The sequence below is a fragment of the Heloderma suspectum genome, chromosome 1, assembly GCF_057233095.1.
Source record: "Heloderma suspectum isolate Gila_16-S chromosome 1, 16-S_ref, whole genome shotgun sequence".
Taxonomy (NCBI): Eukaryota; Metazoa; Chordata; class Lepidosauria; order Squamata; family Helodermatidae; genus Heloderma; species Heloderma suspectum.
In genome coordinates, this window is record NC_139458.1 from 6910725 (window position 1) to 6930853 (window position 20129).

The 20129-nt window shown below is 48.4% G+C and overlaps 1 protein-coding gene across 4 annotated transcripts in view; it reads right to left on the reverse strand.

The window, feature by feature from the left end:
- TRIM9 (tripartite motif containing 9) overlaps positions 1-20129 on the reverse strand; it is a 90328-nt gene that overhangs the window by 14432 nt on the left and 55767 nt on the right. For 2 of the 4 annotated variants that reach the window (XR_014787799.1, XM_084834518.1), the window contains exons 4-7: positions 17422-17532; positions 15241-15394; positions 12533-12690; positions 10872-11010 (exon numbers count right to left, since the gene is read on the reverse strand). Coding sequence is in view for 3 of the 4 variants with exons in the window: in XM_084834518.1 (XP_084690644.1) it covers positions 10872-11010; positions 12533-12690; positions 15241-15394; positions 17422-17532 (562 nt within the window). In the remaining variant the exon portion in view is untranslated. Of the gene's footprint in view, positions 1-2688; positions 2725-3660; positions 3667-7123; positions 7313-10871; positions 11011-12532; positions 12691-15240; positions 15395-17421; positions 17533-20129 lie in introns of all 4 variants that reach the window. The other 2 variants (XM_084834539.1, XM_084834531.1) reach the window with 2 other exon arrangements.

Below are 20129 nucleotides of genomic sequence, written 5' to 3' on the forward strand. Positions count from 1 at the left end.
AATATTTGAGGACCTGCAAGATCTGTTTGAAGAGAAGGATGGCTACATCAGGGAGAAAAAAAGTAACTGGAGTGTCGCCCACCCACCCCGTACTTCCTCTGGCAAAGGTTCCAAAAACCGAAGATACAGGGGAGTTACTTGGTCTGATAAAAACTTTGTCTTCGCAATTTGCTGAACAGGCTAAGAGGTTGGATACAATTCAAAATTCCATCACCACCCTGCAAGGGGCTGTGGATTTAATCAACACTTCTTGGTAAAAAATGGAGGCAAAGGTTAACGAGCTGGAAGATCGAGTTGCAACAAATGAAACTGCGTCACAAGCTTTTTTCAACAATTTCTCTGTCAGAATTTCTCAACTGGAGGCTTTTACGTGCAGGGCAAATGTACATATCATTGGTATTAAAGATCTACCTAGTTATGTAAATTTGTCTACTTTTGTAGATAAGCTTTTGCACGAGATACTCCCTGTGCCATCTGATTATTTACTTGATATTGAGCAGGCATTCCGTGCGCCAAATGCCAAAGGGACTGGTCATACGATTATAGTCCAATTTGCAAGAATCTCCACAAAAAATTATATCCTGAGTTTGGCAAGAGGGGGCGGAAATCTTTTTTGGAAACAAGATAAAGTTATTTCCGGATTACACCAAAAAAGTTGCTGATAAAAGAAGGCAATTTATCAAGGTGAAAAATTTGGCAAAACAAATGAACTTACAATATCACTTAAAATATCCTGCTACATTTTGCATTTTTTCTGAAGGTCAGATAAAGAAGTTTCTGAATCACGAAATGGCGGAGGCATGGCTATACGGAAAAATGCGTGAGATTTCTGTCCCACTCCATGAACTGGAATCTACAAACATGTTTTGTTAACTGGCCATGTTTAGTCTGTAAGATTTAGGTTAGGCCTCTTTTTCTTTCTTTTTCTTTTTTTAAATCCTTTCTCTTTAAAATGGATATGATATATTGTACTTAAATTTACTGTTTGAGGGTGTATAGAAATGTGCACACTCATTTATATATCTAGTACAAAGTACATTAGTGATTGCTGAAAGGTTGTTATTATTATATAATATTATAAAATTTATTAGTGATTTGTTATTATTATTATTTATCCTTTTTAATTTCCTTTCTTTTTTATTACTATTATTATCATTATTATGAGACTGGTTAGTAAGATTTTTGACTGGTTAAATTGTTAAGCTTTATAATTACTGTATATGTTAACTGAAGGGCAATATATGGTTACTGGAAATTAATTGTCGGCCTGCTTCCTTGCTATAAGATTGATGATAGAATATTGAAATGTAAGGTTGATTAGCTATGCTCTGTTGAATTGTAATATTGCCAGTGTTATAGGTATAATTCTTAATTCTTGCAAGAGGGAAAAAGGCGGGGTATAAATGCAATAAATAATAAATAAATAATAATAATAAGTAGAATGGGATTTGAAGTTGGTGTGTAATGGATTTTTTTTTTCCTTTCCTTCTTCTGTTTTCTTTTTTTTTCTTCTCTTTTTTGTTATTGCTATGTCTGTATTGTTGGGAAACTGTAGTTACCGATTAGGTTGTTGGTACTGTTTATTTCATTTAAAAAGATAAAAAATAGAACAAAAACTATTTTTTTTAAAAAAATAAGTAAAATAAACTTTAAAAGTATCCTACCTCTCAGGGTTATTGTGAGGAAAGAGAGGGGGCAACCCCCATGTACATTACCCTGAGCTACTTGGCAGAAAGGCAGGATATAAATATGAGACATACATGAATATTAGCTAAATGCCCTTGAGCCAAGTGGTGCTTCCACTTTAATAGCCATGGGCAAGTGGCTCAAATGATGCTTAGCTGCAGCCTTGAGCAACTGCACCTCTGTGGAAAGCCCCTTAGACCTCTTGAGACCCAAGAAACTTTTGTGGCTCTTTGCTTTGCTTTGCCCACCTCACTGTGATTGGTCACTACTCTTTTCCCATCAGTATATCAATTTCCCCTTCCTTCCCGCAGACTTTGTGCTACGGAACACTTATCACATGCTGCTCACAGACTTGGATCCTTGATTGGCCTTGCCTTTGCCTGCTTTGCTTCCTGATTGCATAAACTTTCCCCTATAGACTTTCTCATCCCCCTCAATACCTGTTTCTCTGTCCAAACCTGTGTGGATGTCTCCTTGCACTTTGAGCTATCATTTGCCTGACCCCGCCCTTGGCCAGCTGCCTTGATCAGACCAGTTCAACCCTAATTTGCTGAGATTTGGATCCTTCTTCTCTGCCCCTGGGAAGCCCTGACCTTTCAGGGGATCCACAGGGCCAGTATGAAACAGCAGGGTGGAAGCTCCAGGAGTGCAAAAGGAGGCGTGTGTGGAATTTCCCCCATTGACATGAATGAAGGAGACTGGGGAAGCAAGCATCCTGTCTGTTCATAGAAGCCTAATGTCTGCTTTCTCCACTGAACCAATTCTTGGGGCCTCCAGCTATAATTAGTCTCTCTCATTTTGAAATCACTTCCTGGAATTTCTTGGGATGTCTCTCTCCCCACATCCAAGGTTGTTACAAACAAATCTGGACAAACCAGAACAGACATCTTCTTGGGCTCAACACTAAGTGCCTCCCTTTGACAGATACAAACAAGAAAGTCAGGGGGAAAACGAGTGACCAACACAAAGAAAACACCACTGAAGTCAAGGGAAAATACTTGCCTAATTGGGAGAAAGGTCCCGACTGAGTCTCAAAACCTATAAAGAGATACTACATTTCACATGTCAACACCAAGAAACAGCAACTGGACTCATGTGACAGAAATAAAGTGGAAGCACTTGCAGAAAGGAGCTGCCTAAACAGATTGCCAGAGTCACTCAAAAAGTAGAAGGCCTGGTGTAAAAGCAGAGCTGTGTGCATTCCATGGGCCTCTGGGCTTAAGAACATCAGAAAAGCTCCGCTGGATCAGAGCAAAGGCCTGTCTAGTCCAGCATTCTGTTTACACAGTGGCCAACCACTTTCCTTGGTAGAAAAGCAGGGTATAAATCAAATCAAATCATAAATACCAGATGTCTCTTTGGAAGCTCACAAGCAGGACAGCTTGTGACAGCGCCCTCCCACTTGTATTCCCCAGCAAACTGTATTGTCACATTGCCTCTGATACTCGAGGCAATATATAGCCATCATGACTAGTACAGAACATTAGTTTTGGGGTGTATTATTGATAGATTTATCTTTAAAACTGTGCATGTGGGTGGCCATCACTATTTCTTGTGGCAGTGAAGTCCATAGTTTAATTCTGCGCTGTGCGAAGAAGCCCTTCCTTTGATCTGTCCTGAATCTCCCACCATTCAGCTTCATGGGATGACCCCACTGGGTTCTAGTGTTATGAAAAAGGGAGAAAAATGTCTCCCTGTCCACTTTCTCCACACTGTGCATCATTTTGTACACCTCTATCATGTCTCCCCTTACTCTCCTTTCCTCCTAGCAGAATTGCTCCTGTCCCTTGATCATTTTGGTTGCCCTTTTCTGCAACCTTTTTAGCTCTACAGATGCCTTGACTAAAACTGTACAGACTACTCCAAGTATGGTCACACCGTAGATTTCTATAAGGCCATTATGATATTGGCAGGTTTATTTTCGATTCCTTTCCTAAAGATCTCCATCCTGGAATTTGCCCATTTCACAGCAGCCGCACCCTGGGCTTGCGCTGAGCTATCCATCACAACCCCAAGAGCTCTGTCTTAGTCACTGCCAGCTCAGACCTCATCAGGGTCTATGTGAAGTTAGAATTTTTTCACCGCCATGTGCATCGCATTTGCCATATGAGCCCATCGTACTAGAATTCAAGGTTACGCACTGGAATCAACTGACACCAGATTCAGGACAGACACAAGTATTCCTTCACACAGCCAGTTTGGTGTAGTGGTTAGAGTGTTGGCCTGGGACATCAGAGATCTGGGTTCTAGTCTCCACTCAGCCATGAAGCTCACTGGGTGACTGGGCCAGTCACTCACTCTCAGCCTAACCTGGGTTGCTGGGAAGATGAAATGGAGAGGAGGAGGAGGAGGAAGGTCATGTATGCTGCCTTACAGTCAAGGCAGCATATAAATATAACAAATAAAATAAATAAAATGAGTTTATGGAGTTCACTGCTACAAGGTGAGATAATGGCCAGTGACTGACACAGCTTTTCAGCAAATCCACAGGGAGGGCTATAACCAGCAATTAAACATGTAAATGGGACCTACTTGTTCAGAGGACTTATACCCCAGAATACCAGGTGCAGGGGGCAAGAAGACAAAGGAGGGAATGTTGGCTTTCATGCTTTGCTTGTCAGGCTTGCCAGAGGCATTTGGTTATCGCCTCTCGGAAGCAGGATGCTGAGACTAAACGAGCTGCAGGGCTATCCTGACGTTCTTAGCATAGAATGGAGGTTTGTATCCTGAGAATTAAGTTTATACAGTTGTATTCAGTGGTAGTCCAATTTAGAGTAGACCCAGTAAAATGAATTGGACTTAAGTAAGACTAACATAGGCTACAATCCTTAATTTTCTCCCCTTGCCCTGACATTTCCAATTAAAGCAACGGTATGCATAATTTAGTATGCATATATTTGTGACTTGAATTCTGGTTGCACAATTTTACATGTGGATGCGAGAAATCTGCACTGCTCTGTTTATCTGCAATTCAGCGGAGGCCTTTTACATGTAATTCGACTTGTATCAACTTGGGAAATGGGGAACTTTACAATTTGGGTTTTCTCCCATCATACAACTTCTCCATAACTATCCCAAACGGAAGCAAAAGGTATCAGTTTAGGTGTGAGGTCTCCGCTCTCCCTCCAGCCCTCCAACTCCCCACCACCACCACAAATACACACACCTCATACCCAGCTTCAAACGAGGTTACTCCAAAGATACAAACTCCACATACAGGGAAGCAGGCAGAGTCATGAATTCTTCATACACCGGACATAAGATCAAAACATTCAGGAACGGAAAATGTCAAAAGCCAGTTGCACAAAAGCAATGAGATGTGAAACCCAGAGAAGCACAATGGGGAAAATATAAAAAAGAGAACACTGTTTGGCCCCTCGGTGCGGCCCAGCAACTTAAATGCTGCGTCATTTCTCATTCCAAAGTAGGTGGTGGACGGAACAAAAAAAGATATATGTCGGGGTTATTCTCCTTTGGTTTACGTTGGTGTCAGGCAGATGCCAATGGGGTTACACCAGCGTAAGCTTGTGGCGGTGGGAGAATCTGAAAAAAAGGAATCTGAAAATGTTGCGCAGGTGCGACGGGAAGGGCTGTTAGCGCAAGGTGGCATGGGTGCTGTCTGAGGCAGCCCCTGTGCAGGAATTAAGGCGGGGTGGCCCAAGACAGTTTGCTGCCTGAGGCAAAGGACAAGCTGGTACCCTCTTCTATTCCATGTATGAAAGCCATGGGCTGGCCAATGAGACTTCTTCAACACTGGCAATGGGACAACCTCCTTTCCCAGACCTGAAGGCAGCAGGCTAGCTGAGGGGGCACAGAGCTGGCCATGTTGCCCACACATCTCTCCCCCAAGACCTTGCTGACACCTCCCAGCCTCTGCCACTTGACACGACTGCCTCACTCTGCCTCATGGTAGGGCCGGCCCTGAATTAAGATTCAATGCTTGATTGTAGCCCACTAATGCTGCCAAATGCAGAAGCAAGCCAAAGGCTGTGATTTCAGCCCCAGGTGCAGAACACCTTCTCGAACAGCCTTCCCCAACCTTGTGCCCTCCAGATGTGCTGGACTGCTACTCCCATCATTCCCAGCCAGCATGGCCAATGATGAAAGCAGTATTTCCAGCATCCTTGACCACTGGCCATGCTGGCAGGGGTTTCTAGGAGTTGAAGTCCCAAATGTCTGATCTACCTTCTGCCCACCCCTGGTCTAGGGGAACGGGGTTCATCCGTGGTGGACTGACACGGGGGAAACACTGCCTTGGAGCACAGGACTTTCTGCCTCAGCCTTCCCCAACCCGGTGCTGAGTGATGGGAGCTGCAGTTTAACACATCTGGAGGACACCAGGTTGGCCATGGCTGGCCTGGACATTCCACAGATGCAAGTCCACTGAAAATGTCTTCTCATGAGGACTTCAACTGAGAACTTTATTTATTTTTGAGATTCTGGCCTGCATCTATGGCTAATGAAACACCCACCCACTTCATGGGCTGTCTTTCGCCCATAACCATGGATGGCTACCATTGACTTTTGTGGGAGAAAGTAAGGAAGTGGCATTCAGAGCCATTGTTGGGTTGGGGGCAACACCTGCCCCTTGCCCCAGACACTGGTGACCAAGGGTGGGAGCCATTTTGGCCACACTTCCACAGTTTTCCCAATGGAAGGCCTGTAACCCTCTCCCATAGATGTTAATGGCAGCTGTGGGAGTTCCATGGGAGAAGGTGAAAGCAGAGAAAACATGCAAGGTTATCTGCCCAGAGTGGGGGAGAGAAGCCATCAGTCTCCATGCCCAGGGTGCACAGATTAAATTACATCCCCAGCAGCATCCATGCGATGCTGGACTTACAGCATGTGTTGTGTGTGCTCCCTACAGGTTGGGAAGACACAGTGCCCTGACTGAATGATGGGTAATGCAATGATAACTTCTGCATCTTCTGTGACAATATCATTTCATATCTTTAATATTGGATCTAGTCATTGTTTTAACGACCCTCTAAATGCTGTTTGTCCTTTGTAGATGTATGAAAAAAAATTATTTGCCGGATTGAAGATTAACCTACCCCATGGATCCATGACCACAAAGCCCGGCTGTCAGTAGCAGCGACCTCCCTGACGAAGCCAGGGCTTTGCTTGCCTGTGCACTTTGACAGTCTACAAACCCGTCACACGGAAACAAATACGTCACACGTCTATGTCATTGGCGCGTCCTCCACGGCGGAAAGCAGACCGTTGACAACACAGAACATTTGATCCCATCTGACACAGATGCCATGGGCGGCGAGGGGTGGGAGCAGGAGGGGGGGGGCAGAAACAATAAAAATCCAGGAAGGAGAAGCAAGAGCAAACCAGCCACAAAACAAGAACTGGACCCCGAAACAAAAACAGGGGGGACGTCCAGAAGCGCAGCTCAAGAGGTAACGCCAGGCGTGCTCGGCTCACCCACCAGCCGAATTCAGAGATTGTAAAGAGGAGTGCAAGCTCATTTGGTGGGACGAGGATCTGAGCTCAAAGTAGGATCTCCCCGGAAAGCTGTTTTGCAGGTTAAGGGTGGAAGAGAAGGGGCTCGCTCTACGCAGCTGCAGCCTTTCCAGAGGCACGGGGAAAGTCAGGGCCTGCTCCTCCGGTTCGGAGTCTAAATGTAAGATCAAGGCAAACTCAGGGTCAGAGCTCCGTTCCTCGGCCATTCCCCGAGACGCGATTCTAGCAGTGGGGCACCAAGGCCCGTGCCTGTGTAAATGCAGCGGCGGGGGGGAGGAAGCGACTCTTCCACAGACCACGCAAGGCTATGGCCCCGCAACACAACACGTGGCCCCTGGTGTGGCACCGCAGCTCCCCGCTGCTGTTAGACGTGGAGCAAGCTCCTCGCCCGTGGAGAGCAAAAGTCACTCAACAGACATGCGTTCAAAGGCTACCGAAGAGGAAAGAGTCTATAACAGGTAGGGGGTTCTCCTCCACTGTTTCCCCCACAGGTCTCTGGTGGCTTTCCCCATGTCCTGCTCCAGTATTTGGCCAAAGGGGTGGAGCAGAGATTTTGGTGGAAAAATAAACAACAGGACACCATTGTTTTAGCAATGACCAATTTGAGTACATTATTTTGACTGCAATTTTATCATTGTTTTGGACACGGAGTTCCTTTTTGTCTGCATAATCTGTTCATCACATGGACCCCCTTTTCCTTTCAGACACTCCCATAAAAGGTGAGTGATACTGCAGTCTGCAAGTTAAAGACATTGGGAAAGAAATTCTGAGGAGTCACTGAATATATCCCACAAGCTCATGCTAGCCACTGCCCATGATGGCAAGAGATTTTCTCTGGTGACAAGGGTGCGATCAGAACAGCCCCAGTTAGCTCTCTGTTGTCGTTTTACTAACTGAGCAACGTTCTAGCCCTCATGGTGCAGAAACAACAAACCATTTCTGCACAGCACAATCTGAGAGATGCGTCTCAGGATTCCTTACAACGGGGAGGATGGCGGGGTGCAACTCTGGAGTCACGCACTGCATCACTGGTACCCAGGAAAGATGACTTCCCCTCATGAATTCCTTCACAAACTGTATCCAGTCCCTCAAGTTCAACCCAGATTGTGATCACAACAGCACTGCATTTGTGATTCTGGGTGGGGGTGGTACTGCATTTTCCAGTGGCATATGCACCAACAAGGGGCTGTCCCATTTCAAAACCATTTCCTGTGTCATTTACTTTCCTTCCCTTGCCCCACTGACACAGTTTCAGTTTGCTTTCCACTCTACCAAGTGTGCTTTTTGCTCCATTGAAAATTTTTTCCTCTTCCCTCCTCATCCGCTTCTCCTTGTGTGCTGTCTCTTTTGAAATTGTAAAAGGCAGGAACTGTCTTTTTTCCTGACTGATTGCTCCAGGAGCCTTTTGGGGATGAGGAGCAGGATAAAAATACTTTAAATAAATAATAAACAAGATCCACAAAATATACAATTCCGATAATGGAAAATAATCTCCCTGCCCACCCTTCTTCCCTGCTGTTTGCCTGTCTCGTTGCTCCAGCATCCCTCTGCCGGTCTCCTTGGCTCTGACTTCGGCTTATGCTTGAGTGCTAGAACTTGTGCCGGTGTGGCCCTGCTTCCTAGGCTCCACCTGTAACTGCCCATGGATGCTCCTTCCAGGGTTTGCTCTCCACACTGCTGCTGCTGCTGGGATCTGCACTTCCAGCAGTGACTCCACACGTTCAGTTGGCCTGCGGTTCTGCATGGGCGCTCCCAGTCTCTTTGCTCCTGAGCAGGAGGAGGGGGAGGAAGAGGGGGAGGCCGAGTGACCAGACTCTGATGCGAGGAGTGGAGGCGCAGAGCGCGGCCCTTTCCAAGAGGGAGCCTGAATCAACCCAATAGCCTTTGAGGGCTGTTTGTTCTCCTCCCCGCTGGAGAAGGCCAACAGTGGGCATTTCGGCCTGAATGACACGCTACCTTAAACATGTAGTATGCAGCTGATCCTCACCATTTTGTTTATCTTATGTAAGTGTGTGGGGACCTGATCTGGATTGGGACCACCATAGGGGAGGTTGAAACCTTTCCACCCAGCTACATTCCTTTGCAAAATCTGCCCCCCCACCTCCACTCACCCCAGGGACTAAAAAATGAGAAACCCTCCATTGGTGCCAAGGGAAATTATTTTCTTTCTTTTTTTAGAGCCCATGGTGAGGGGGGGGGGCATCTGGAGAAAAAAAGTGGCTGGGTGGGAAGGTTTAAGCTTCCCCTACCTGCGCACAGTGGTCCCGATATGGATCAGCCTCCTGCATGTTTACACTAAGGTAAACAAAATGGCAAGGATAAGCTCCACACTATGTATTTAACGTCACGTGCCGCTTAGCCCTCGATAGCCCCACGGTTCACGTCTCGAAGCTACTGTGCTGCCTCTTGAAATTCCTTGCCCCTGCTTGAGGATTGGGCAAGGATCAGGCCCTGCCTGGGGACACAAGGGGCATCACTGGAGCAACTCCTGCTGTCCCCTTGGAGCTGCCCATGGTCCTGCAGTATCCCAGCATGACCAGCTTGGTGTTCCTTGCAGCTGATCCTTTCTATTAACCCCGGAGCTCACCCAGCTCCTGGAAACTCACAGCCCACCTGGAACAGGACAGGTGACGTGATTAGATCAGTGCTGTCTGTCCCCAGGGAAAGGCAGCATGAGCGTGGGGACTTCTCCTGTGACTTGTCACATGTTATTCAGATAGGACAGGTGCATCGTTTCATCCCGCCCCAGGAAAGCTACTCCCACATTCCGTCAGGAAGGGATTAATTGGCCCAGGGCCTGTCATGCTCAAAGAAGTGGCATTGTCTAGGGTCCTAGTCATTCTTGCTACCCACTAACAGAAGGCTGGTATATATACTGACTGACTTTGGCTAAAGCAGCCTTCTCAACCTAGTGCTCTCCAGATGTGTTGGATTAGCTCCCATAATCGGCCTGGGGGATTATGGGAGGTGTAACGCAACACATCTGGAGGGCACTCGGTTGGGAAACGATGGGTTAAAGACTGGAACGCAAAGGTGGGACGCCCCCACCCCCAGTCCCTCCCGCAACACTTCCTAGTCTGCAACTTGTTTAATTAAGATGACTGCCTCTCAGTTTAATAATAAATCTTCAGTGTAATAACAATGTGTATTACATGCTTGGTTGTCAGTGGTTCATTATGCTTCAGAAGTATTCTCTTTTCCATATACTCAATAGGAATACTTACATCCATATGTATGCGCGTGTACATATGCCAGCCAAGGGGCTGATACTGGGCCTGTTTGCCTCTGCTACATCAGCTACTGCTCTCTGGGTGGTCAGTTAGCATCTGCCTGGACTGCAGGATCATGCGCTTTAGCCCCAAGGACCTGCCCTAGCTGCATCACTGAGGGGGCAGAGGAGGGCCAAGAGAGATAGGGAGAGCTGTTTTCCACCCAAGGGTAAAAGAAAAGAGCCTCTCTGGATCTTGAGACATTCTCTGCATGCTCAAGAAAACACAGCCATTTGTGCAGCATATTTTAAGAATGGTAGGGAAAAAGAGCAGGGGTCACTTCAGAAACTTGCCTTCCATTCTTTCCCAGTTGTTGGGAGTTGGCAAATCAACTAGGCCAAAGTGGCCACAGTAAGCAATATGAAGATGCCCCTCCTGCAAACACAGTGTGTGTGTGCATGTGTAAATGCCTCTCCAGTTATCTGAGGAAAATCCGTGACTTACCCTCAGACGTCTGCAGGACCAACGTCTTGCTATACAGGCTGACCCCGGTCTTGTTAAAGGCCTTGACCCGGGCACTGTAGGTGCTGTTGAAGTGAAGCCCATCTACGGTGCACATGGTCTCCTTTCCCACGTACACCTCCTAAACACCAAACACAGGAAGCCGCCTTAGCGAGAGTCAAGCACCGGCCCATCATCCAGCCAAGGATTGGCTTAGGAACATCAGAAGCTGCCGGAACCTGGGTCCATCTAGGCCAGTATTGCCATCACTGACTGGCAGCAATGGGTTTCAGGGAAGCATCTTTCCTAGCCCTACCTGGAGATGCTGGGGATCGAACTTGGGACCTCCTGCAAAGCAGGTGCTCTACCACTGAGCCACTGCCCCTTCTCCTGGCTTCTCTGACTCATAGCATTATCAGGCCAAAGTATCAGGTATCTGCAATTCCTCACACCTGCAATTCTTTCATTTGGAGATGCCAAGGATTGAGATTTCTGGACATGGTCTCCCACTGAGCTATGGCCATCAGATGCTCAAACATCCTGTGGATCGATTTGCCTTCAACATTTGCGCATCAGCCCTGCGTCTGTTTAGAAACGGGCCAAAAAGTAATTGCCACTTTTCTGGAGAGGTGGTGTAATGCAGCCAAGAGTTGGCATAGCATAGTAGTTGAGAGCACAGGTGACGAGCCAGGAAGTCTTTGTGTCAAATCGCGGTTCAGCCAAATACCTTCACCAAGCGGCCAAACGTCTTCCTACCCTAAAAGTATCTACCATTGCTTGGAAGGGGTTGCAACTTGCAAGGTGAGCAAAATATGGCACGTATCTCATTAGTGTCAAACATATAATACTTAAAATGCTCCCCGCCAGCCCACGTTCTGTTGTTTTTAGGGCTGAGATGAAGTTTTCAGCTCAGCCTTTTCCTCCAGAAAAAACACTCTCACTCGCACACATTCACACACACACCACCACTCACTCACCCCCACCCACTCGCCATACACTCCAGCAGCAACGGATCTTGGACTTGCAGCAACAGCATGTGTTGCATGCCATAAATCAAGGTGTTGAAGCAGCCTCCCCCCCACCCCCAATTACCGAAAAAGAGAGGAAAAAATGCTTTAGGAAGAGGCTGTGTGGTTCCGGCCATAGAAGTCTTCTTCCTAGAGCATCCCAGAGCATTCTAGGATGCTCTGGCAGGTGCCTGTAAGCACAGCTTCCTAAGACACTCCAGGGACATTCTAGGAACAAGGTTTCTACGGCAGGAAACATAGAGCCTGTTCTTAGAACGGGTCCTTCACCCTTTTCTCTCTCTCTCTCTTTTTTAGGTGGAGGCAGATGCTGGGAGTCTGAGAGCCGCCAGACAAGGCTTGGGTGGCCTCCAGTGGCCCGCGAGCTGCACTTTTTGCACCCCTGGTATAGTGGCTGCCCCTGGAACTCGCAGTGCTCAGAGGAGGTCACGAAGCAGGGCCCCCTTCATTTTCATGAGGATGGATGTGAATCACCAGGCTGGTATTTTAGACCGGTCCCGGAAAGGGGTTCAAGGCATCTGTGTCCCTTTGGCTTTCCACAGATACCATCTTGCACCCAGACTTGATGCCCAACTCTGTGCATACGCAGAGCTCCTGCTCTGACCTCCCAACCCTGCAGATGACCCCCATAAAACTCACCCTGAACTGACCACCATTCCCATCATCCAGCTCCAGGATGTATCCTTCCACTTGCACCGTGGACAGAGGGGGCTGCTTCCAGGACAAGGTCGCGCTGTTGTTGTGCGTGCAACATTCTTCCAGTTGAAGGATTGGGGGGGCTGGCACTGGGGAAGAAGCTAAACAGAAATTAGTGTAACCCCGACTTCTACCACCAGCCACAGTGGAAATGTGAGCCTCCCAGTTCTTCCAGAGTTGGCTCGGTCCCAGTGGTGGGTGGGGAAGAGATTTGGGAGCATTTCACTTAGTGACAGCAACAAGCCAGATTGACCACAGGGACCAGATGGTCTGAGCACAGAACACCCATTCTGGCCTGCTTGCCTGTATGTTTCCAAGTCCAATTCAAGGTGCTGGTTTTAACTTGCAAAGCCTTACACAGTTCAAGACCTTGAAACCTGACAGGGTGCCTCTCCTGGTATAAACCTACTCAAGACACTACGACCAGCATCTGAGACCCTCTTCCACGTGCTTCCCCCAAGGGAGGTTTGAGAGATGGAAACAAGGGAATACATGATGCTTGAGGAGGAGCTACAGTTTATTTCATGTTTACATTTTAGAACTTTTTCAAATAGCATCCAATTAAAACCAGACTTTAACATTCTCTGCTGCTGAAGTTAACCATGTGAACAGGAGGAGGAATAAACGTTTTCATCACAACTGCGAAAATTTGAATTCTGTGAAGCTTGAGCAGGAGCTACACTTTATTTCATGCATTTCAAAGTTTCCCGGTAGCGATGAAAACGTTTGTTTGTCTTCCTGTTCACAGCGCTGAGTTCAGCAGCAGTCAATGTTGAAGTTTGGTTCTATTGACTACTATGTGGAAAAGGTGCCAAAAGACTGGCTAGAAATTACACTTGATTTCATCTATACATTTTGTACCTTTGTCAGATAGCAGCCAATTGACACCAAATTTTAACACTGACCACTGCTGAAGTCTGCAATGAGAAATGTTTTTGTCACTACTGGAAAAAATTGAAATATGTGGGGTTTGACTAGGAGCCACACTGTATTTCATTTATTTCAAATTTTCATGGTAGTGGTAAAAACATTTGCTCAGCAGCGGTCAATGGTTGTGCTTCACCACAAGGGAGAGGGCCTTCTCAGTGGTGGTCCCTGTGATTATGGAATGCTCTCCCCAATGAGGTTCACTGGTGCCAACATTGCCATCTTTTTGCCAGGTTAAGACTTTCCACTACTCCCAGGCATCTTAATTCAGCTGTTTTATCATGTCTTGCTATTTTATTGTTAATCATTTTAGCTGTTTTAGCTCAAGACACCTGCAGTCTTTTTCTGAGAAATGCATCTAATACATTTCATAAACAACAACAACAAAACTGAGCAGCAGGTGAAATTCCCTTGAGCCTTACTCCTCTGCAACACCTCTGCTTGAATGATGCTATGTCAGGATGGAGCGCCCTTCCAGGGGTATTGCTGGGAGAGAAAAGATGGCAGCCCTCACTAGATTGTCCCCACTGGTTTGAATCTCAGGTCAGCCACAGTCCGTCAGCTGATGAATGAGTGGCTGCAGAAAGTCTACAGGCCTCATTCCCTGTTAACTCTGAGAAAACAAGCTAAAGCTTTGCTCATTTTATTGGATCTGGGGAGAGGACAGAGAGATGTTCTCCCTGCCCTTTCATAATACTAAAACTCTGGCTCAGAAGTGCATTGAACATGTTTGTCTGAATTTTTTTAAAGCTAAATAAATGCTACAATTACCTCAACCTTAACCCAATAAACTGGTTCATAACATCCCTCAAAGGGACCCTGGGAACTGTAGTTCTTCTGTGAGGCCCAAACACATCAAGACTACAATTCCCACCCAGTCACAGGTCTTTGGCAGACACCCTGGCTGCTCCATTGGGTTCCTCTGCCTTGCGAGGCTGCAAAGTGCCACAGGGGGGCAGATGGAGTACCCCAGCGCACAGCCTCTAGGCCTGTTACGGTGTCTCTGCTCTGCTGCTGCCCTGGTTGGGTGAAAATCAAGAGAGCGGGCAAAGAGGAGAGGAAGACTCAATGCCGAGGCAGCCAGGCACGACTGAGACAAGGGGAGAACACGTGCCCAGCGGCGCGAGGGCAGAAGCACAGATCTCCGAATGAATGGCAAATGCTCAACGGCTGCATTGGATTTATTTCCCCTTGTCTCTGACGTGGTATTCAGGGCTGGGTGTACTTTGTGGCCCATAATTGCAGCACACAAGCACGGAATTGGGTGACCTTCCCCAACCTGGTGCCCTCCAGATGTACTGGACTACAACTCCCATCGCCCACAGCCAGCATGGCAAATGGCAATTATCTGGGCAGCATCCAGTCCCTAGCTTCTGTGGGCTTCCCCTGAAGCACTCCTCCATTCGGTGCCTTGGCTGGGGGCCTGGCTTTCCTGGCCGGGGAAAGCCCGCATGCAGTGAAGCCGGGGCCTGGATGACATCCTCATGATGTCCATGGGCCACATTCTCTGGCCCACCCGCTCCATCGTGCGCCTACCGGCTCAGCTCCTCCGCCATCCACAGCCTGGGGCTGAAGGTCTGTAGTAGGCCTGCTGCATACAAGCAGGGTCCCCATGTGTTTTAGGACCCTGACCTCCTGGGGGTGGGGCCAGCAAGGACGTGGGGGCAGGCCAGCGAGCAGGGGGCGAGCTTTGGAAGGAGCAGAGCAAAACAGGACACATTTACTTTTCATCTGCATGAAGTCGAGCTGGTGGATGGACTGCAGCAAGGGGGCGCTGTCCAGGTTCAGGTCAAAGTCTGTGGTCATCCGTGGGGAGAGCGTCCCCTTCCCCCACTGGTCCTCGGTCAGGTGGACTCTTCGGATCAGCGCGTCAGAAATCTGGAGGCAGAGGAGACCAGAGAATCGGCAAATGCTGCAACTGGGTAAATATCTAGACGGAGAAGTTTTATTGTTTGGGGCCCCGGGGGCGGGGGGACTAGCCTTGATAGCCAAAATGCAAAGGCCCTTTTCAGAGACAGCATGCCTGACTGATAGATGCGGAGGGTCTGTCTACCTACATCACCCCCAACTTGTAACATTACCCATGGGGGTGGGGAGGGGGAGGGCAGTAATGGCAAAGGTGGAAGAACCAAGGTATCCAAGAAAATCCAGTTAGAGATGTTATAGATATATTTAATTGAATTCTTTGTGAACAAAGGCCAGAGATCACAATGTATTTTGCAGCAATGCCTCTTCGTTGGCAGGAAGGAGAAGTTTATTCCACAAAACGTGGAATAAAACTAGGACAGGCCTTACAGAATTCATTGCCACAATACACACTGGTGGATGTGAGCTTAAAGCAGCCTTCCCCAACCTGGCAGCCTCCAGATGTTTTGGACTACAACTCCCATCATTCCCAGCCAGCGTGGCCATTGCAGCCCAACAGATCTGCGGGAGGCCAGGTTGGACATGGCTGTCCGAGGGCGAGGCAATGGGCTTTGCATTTAACGTCACATCTAGCTTGGCTCTTGGACCACCGCCCTATCAAGCCCAGTATCCTCTCCTGTGACTGGCACAGTCTCTCCGAGGACTCAGACAGAGGCGTTTTCCAGCCCTCTGCCTGGGATCTTTTTAACTGGAGACACCAGGGACTGGCCTTGGGGTCTTCCATATGCAAAGTGCATATGCTCAGCCACTGGGCGCTGCGCCATTCCCAGTGGAAGACCACAGCTGGAGTAATAAAAGGTTAAGCAGATTGGAGGGGTTTATTTTCTCAAACCGCCATGCAAACATACAGCCAACCCTTCCCTGGTTCTTTTCGTAGGCTAGCTAGACAACCCAGGTGAGGTGATGCAGAGAACAGGTTGGCTCACCATGTCCTCAATGGAATGCTCTGGTAAAACGGAAATCAGCTGTGATTTGGATAGTGTGGGCGCTTAGCGAAAGCTCTGTGGAGGCGTCATGCCCCATGACTGGCAGACTCGTCTTCAGAGGAGGAGCTCCTTCAGAGGAGGAGCTCGAGCTCCCGGAGACAAATAGCCTGGAGGAGCGGCCCCTCCCAGAGGACCGGGAAGCAGACCAGGAGGAGCCCAGGCCCTGGGGGCTGGCTGCAGGTCCGTCCCCACAAGAAGAGGGGCACCTTGTCTCCGAGATGGAAGCCGAGCGACCACCTAGCCCCTGAGAGCGAGGGCGTCTCAAGAGGCAGGCCAGGACAACCGCTGTGAGAAGGGGTGCCCGTTTACAAAAGAAGGCTCCTCGTGAGCAGGACCCTCCTCCTGAGCAGGACTTCCTTTAGAAGCCTCTGCTGCGGCTGAGTCCTGAGCGGGGCTCTGGAAACTCCAGTGCAGAAGCCGCAGCCCCACGCAAGGGCAGCACCTTCCTTTCGGCTCCTGGTACCTGGGAGTAAATACTTCGCTTTGCTGATCCTGACTCGTTAGACTGCTCTCTTGTGCTGTGGACTCCTGATAAGACCCCGCATCTCGGATCATGCTTGATTCGCACTGCTTGCCTGCGCTTGACTTTGGCTCCGCCTCAGAACCTGCTTCTGCACTGCCCTTCTTGGCCGCTGATGCTGTGCTCCTGATCTCTGCCTGCCTTCTGACTTTGCTGGATGGATTTGCCCCAGGACTGAGCTTGACCAGCCACAGCAGGGCAGGAGGGCCCATACATTGCAGAGGTGCCTGCGGTACAGGGGTTCTCCGTCTGTACACACAAGCACCAACTGGCAGTCAACATGAGGGGCGTTTTGCCACTCCGATTTCACACTGATTTGCCCCAAGTCCCCTAATAAAGAGGAATGCCGGAGGAGGGTCATGGAATGCATTCCTCATGAACACCCCGATGTATTATGCCAGACAGTGAGCCACAGGGAGAAAAAGACACCCACTTCCCCTAAGAACGCGCGACAGGCAAAATCAAGCCGCAACCTGCAGGAATCCACTGGGGTCATTCTCCTTGATGACTTCCAAGCAGTACTCCATGAGTCCCGTCGTCTGGCGCAGCTTCACCGTGCAGTGGGAGATCTGGTCTCGCACCACCTGCAAGGAGAGACAGAGATGGCAGAAGCATTCAGAGCCATCAGGCGTGGTGTCACTCTGCTGATCATGGGGGAAACAGCTGGGGAATCTTTAGTGGTGGAGGGGTGGGGGGGTGGTCTGTGGTCCAAATGGATCAATTGTCACAAGATCAGCATTGCAAGAAACTCAGCGGATCACCTATTCCTCTGACTCCTGTTGGCCACCCCTGGTCCTCAAGTTGATAGTGGGTTAGATGCAGGCTTAGAGAAGACCCACTGAAATCAATGAGGGGCAGTGCGGTGTGGAGGTTGGAGTGTTGGGCTGAGACTCGGGACATGTGGGTTGCAGTCCCCACTCGGCCATGAAGCTCACTGGGTGACTTCGGGCCAGTCACCGACTCTCAGCCTAACTACCTCACAGGGTTGCTGTGAGGATAAAATAGAGAGGAGGAGGAGGATCATGTCCACTACCCTGGGTTCCTTGCAGGAGGAAAAAGGGCAGGATTATTAATTAATTAATTAATTAATTAATACAGACTTAATTTAGTCATGACTTAGAGGAGGATCATGTCCACTACCCTGGGTTCCTTGCAGGAGGAAAAAGGGCAGGATTATTAATTAATTAATTAATACAGGCTTAATTTAGTCATGACTTAGAGGAGGATCATGTCCACTACCCTGGGTTCCTTGCAGGAGGAAAAAGGGCAGGATTATTAATTAATTAATTAATTAATTTATTAATACAGACTTAATTTAGTCATGACTAACTTAAGTCACACAGACTTCAATGGATCTGCTCTAAGCAAAAGGATCCAGAAGTCTGGATCCCCGAGAGCTGATGGATCCCAGACTGCGGTCCTGGGAAGCACGGTCTTGCCCCCGATACTCCTGCGGCTGCTGAAACCCTCTGTCCCCCGTGCCAAGATATCCGTGGATCAGCTCGAAGGAGACCGCGTGGCCCGACTGTAGTCCGATCGCAGCAAGGAGGCGCTCGGGCTTTTCTCACATGGGAAAGGTGGGAGGGCTCCGCCCCACACTCTGGCCGCCTGGGTGCTCTCCGCTGTTTGGCTGATTTCGCCACTGGCAGGTGGGGGGGCTGTGCTGTGCTCCAGACTGTGGGGAGAGGAAGAGGCTCCCCAGCTTGACCTTCTAGCATCTCCAAGCCAGTCTTCTCAGCTGTAGGGCTGTCTAAGCTTGGGCCCTGTCCAGCAGAGAGAACTGGCCAATTGGGGGCTGGCCAGATCCAGCCCAATCAGAAGCCTAGCTTTTGGTCCTTTGTTTTTCATTGGTTCTCCAGTGAAAGGTTCTGAATCGCCTTTGCTGAACCCAGAATGTGCTGCCCGTCTTTCTGAGCCCTGGAAGGCCGGCTGGGACGCCTCCAGCCTCACGACGCCAAGCCAAAGCACTGGGTTTCCCCCCTTTCATTGCAAGCCTCCCCAGGAATGCTCCTCTAGGAGATGAGCGCAGCACTGGAATGTGAGATCACAAATATGGGATTGGAGGAAACAAATAGTTTATCTCCTTATCTTCTTTACGGCTTCAGCCGAGGTCCTGGCTCTCCCCAGATAATGAAATTGCTCACCGCTCCACTCGAAGTCGACACTTTTCAGAATATTATCGAAGGAGCCGCCATCTGCTACACACAGCCCCCCCCCCATATAAATCCCAGGGTGCTGGCCAATTTCTTGCAGGTACATCAAGGGAAGTGCTTCAGTGACACAGAAGAGTCAACATGGGCACATCATCTTGGCCTGTGTGCACTGGGGCCCAATACGAGGCCAGTCCCAGCGGGGGCTTAGAGGCCTCTTGAGCATGGAGAGCCCCTTTAATGGCTGTGGGGAAGCAGAATTGTAGCCAATGAGGACTGGGCTTGACCTGTGCCAGGGCTGAATCACGTCCTTTGCTCCTCAAGCTCTGACACCCTCAGCCATCCAAAGGGCCTCTGAGCATATGCAAAGAGCATTTTTAAAATCACTGAGTAGTGATGGACGAGTCTGTCAAGTTTGCCTTCTTTCAGTTTCTTTCATTCGGTTTCTCTTGAACTTTGAGAATTTCTCCAGTCTTAAGTTTGGTTCATCCCAAACTTCAAAAATTTCTTTTTTAAAAATTTGCATGAAAATTCTTAAACATTTTGGTTCACATGTCTTTGAATACATGCATATTTGTATGTGTTTTTGCCTTCACTGTATCAATGTAAGGGCTATTTCCACCCATGCGAAGCTAGGTCCATTTGCTAGTAATAAATACATAAGTACTCTACACACAGGAATCCTGCAGCAGCCAAAACATCTGGCCACAGCAATAGCGTGAGAATACAGCAGTTTTCTACTATCAACAGCAGGGCCAGCTTAAGCCCAACATGTCTGTACATTAAGTAGGATTAATAATACATTATGAACATTTTTGTTTTGTTTTGCAAAATCTCCAAATGACCTCAAATAAATTGTCTTTGGCGCAAGACAGAATATCAGACTGTGCCCAATTAGGTCTAATTTACTTGAGTAAGTTTGATGAGTGTTTTAATCTACTTAAAGGATTGTATGTGTGATCTGTGGCATGTCTCATCACTTCCATCATAGCTCTGGCTGTATGGCAGAGGTGGCCAACTCGTTGTAGGAG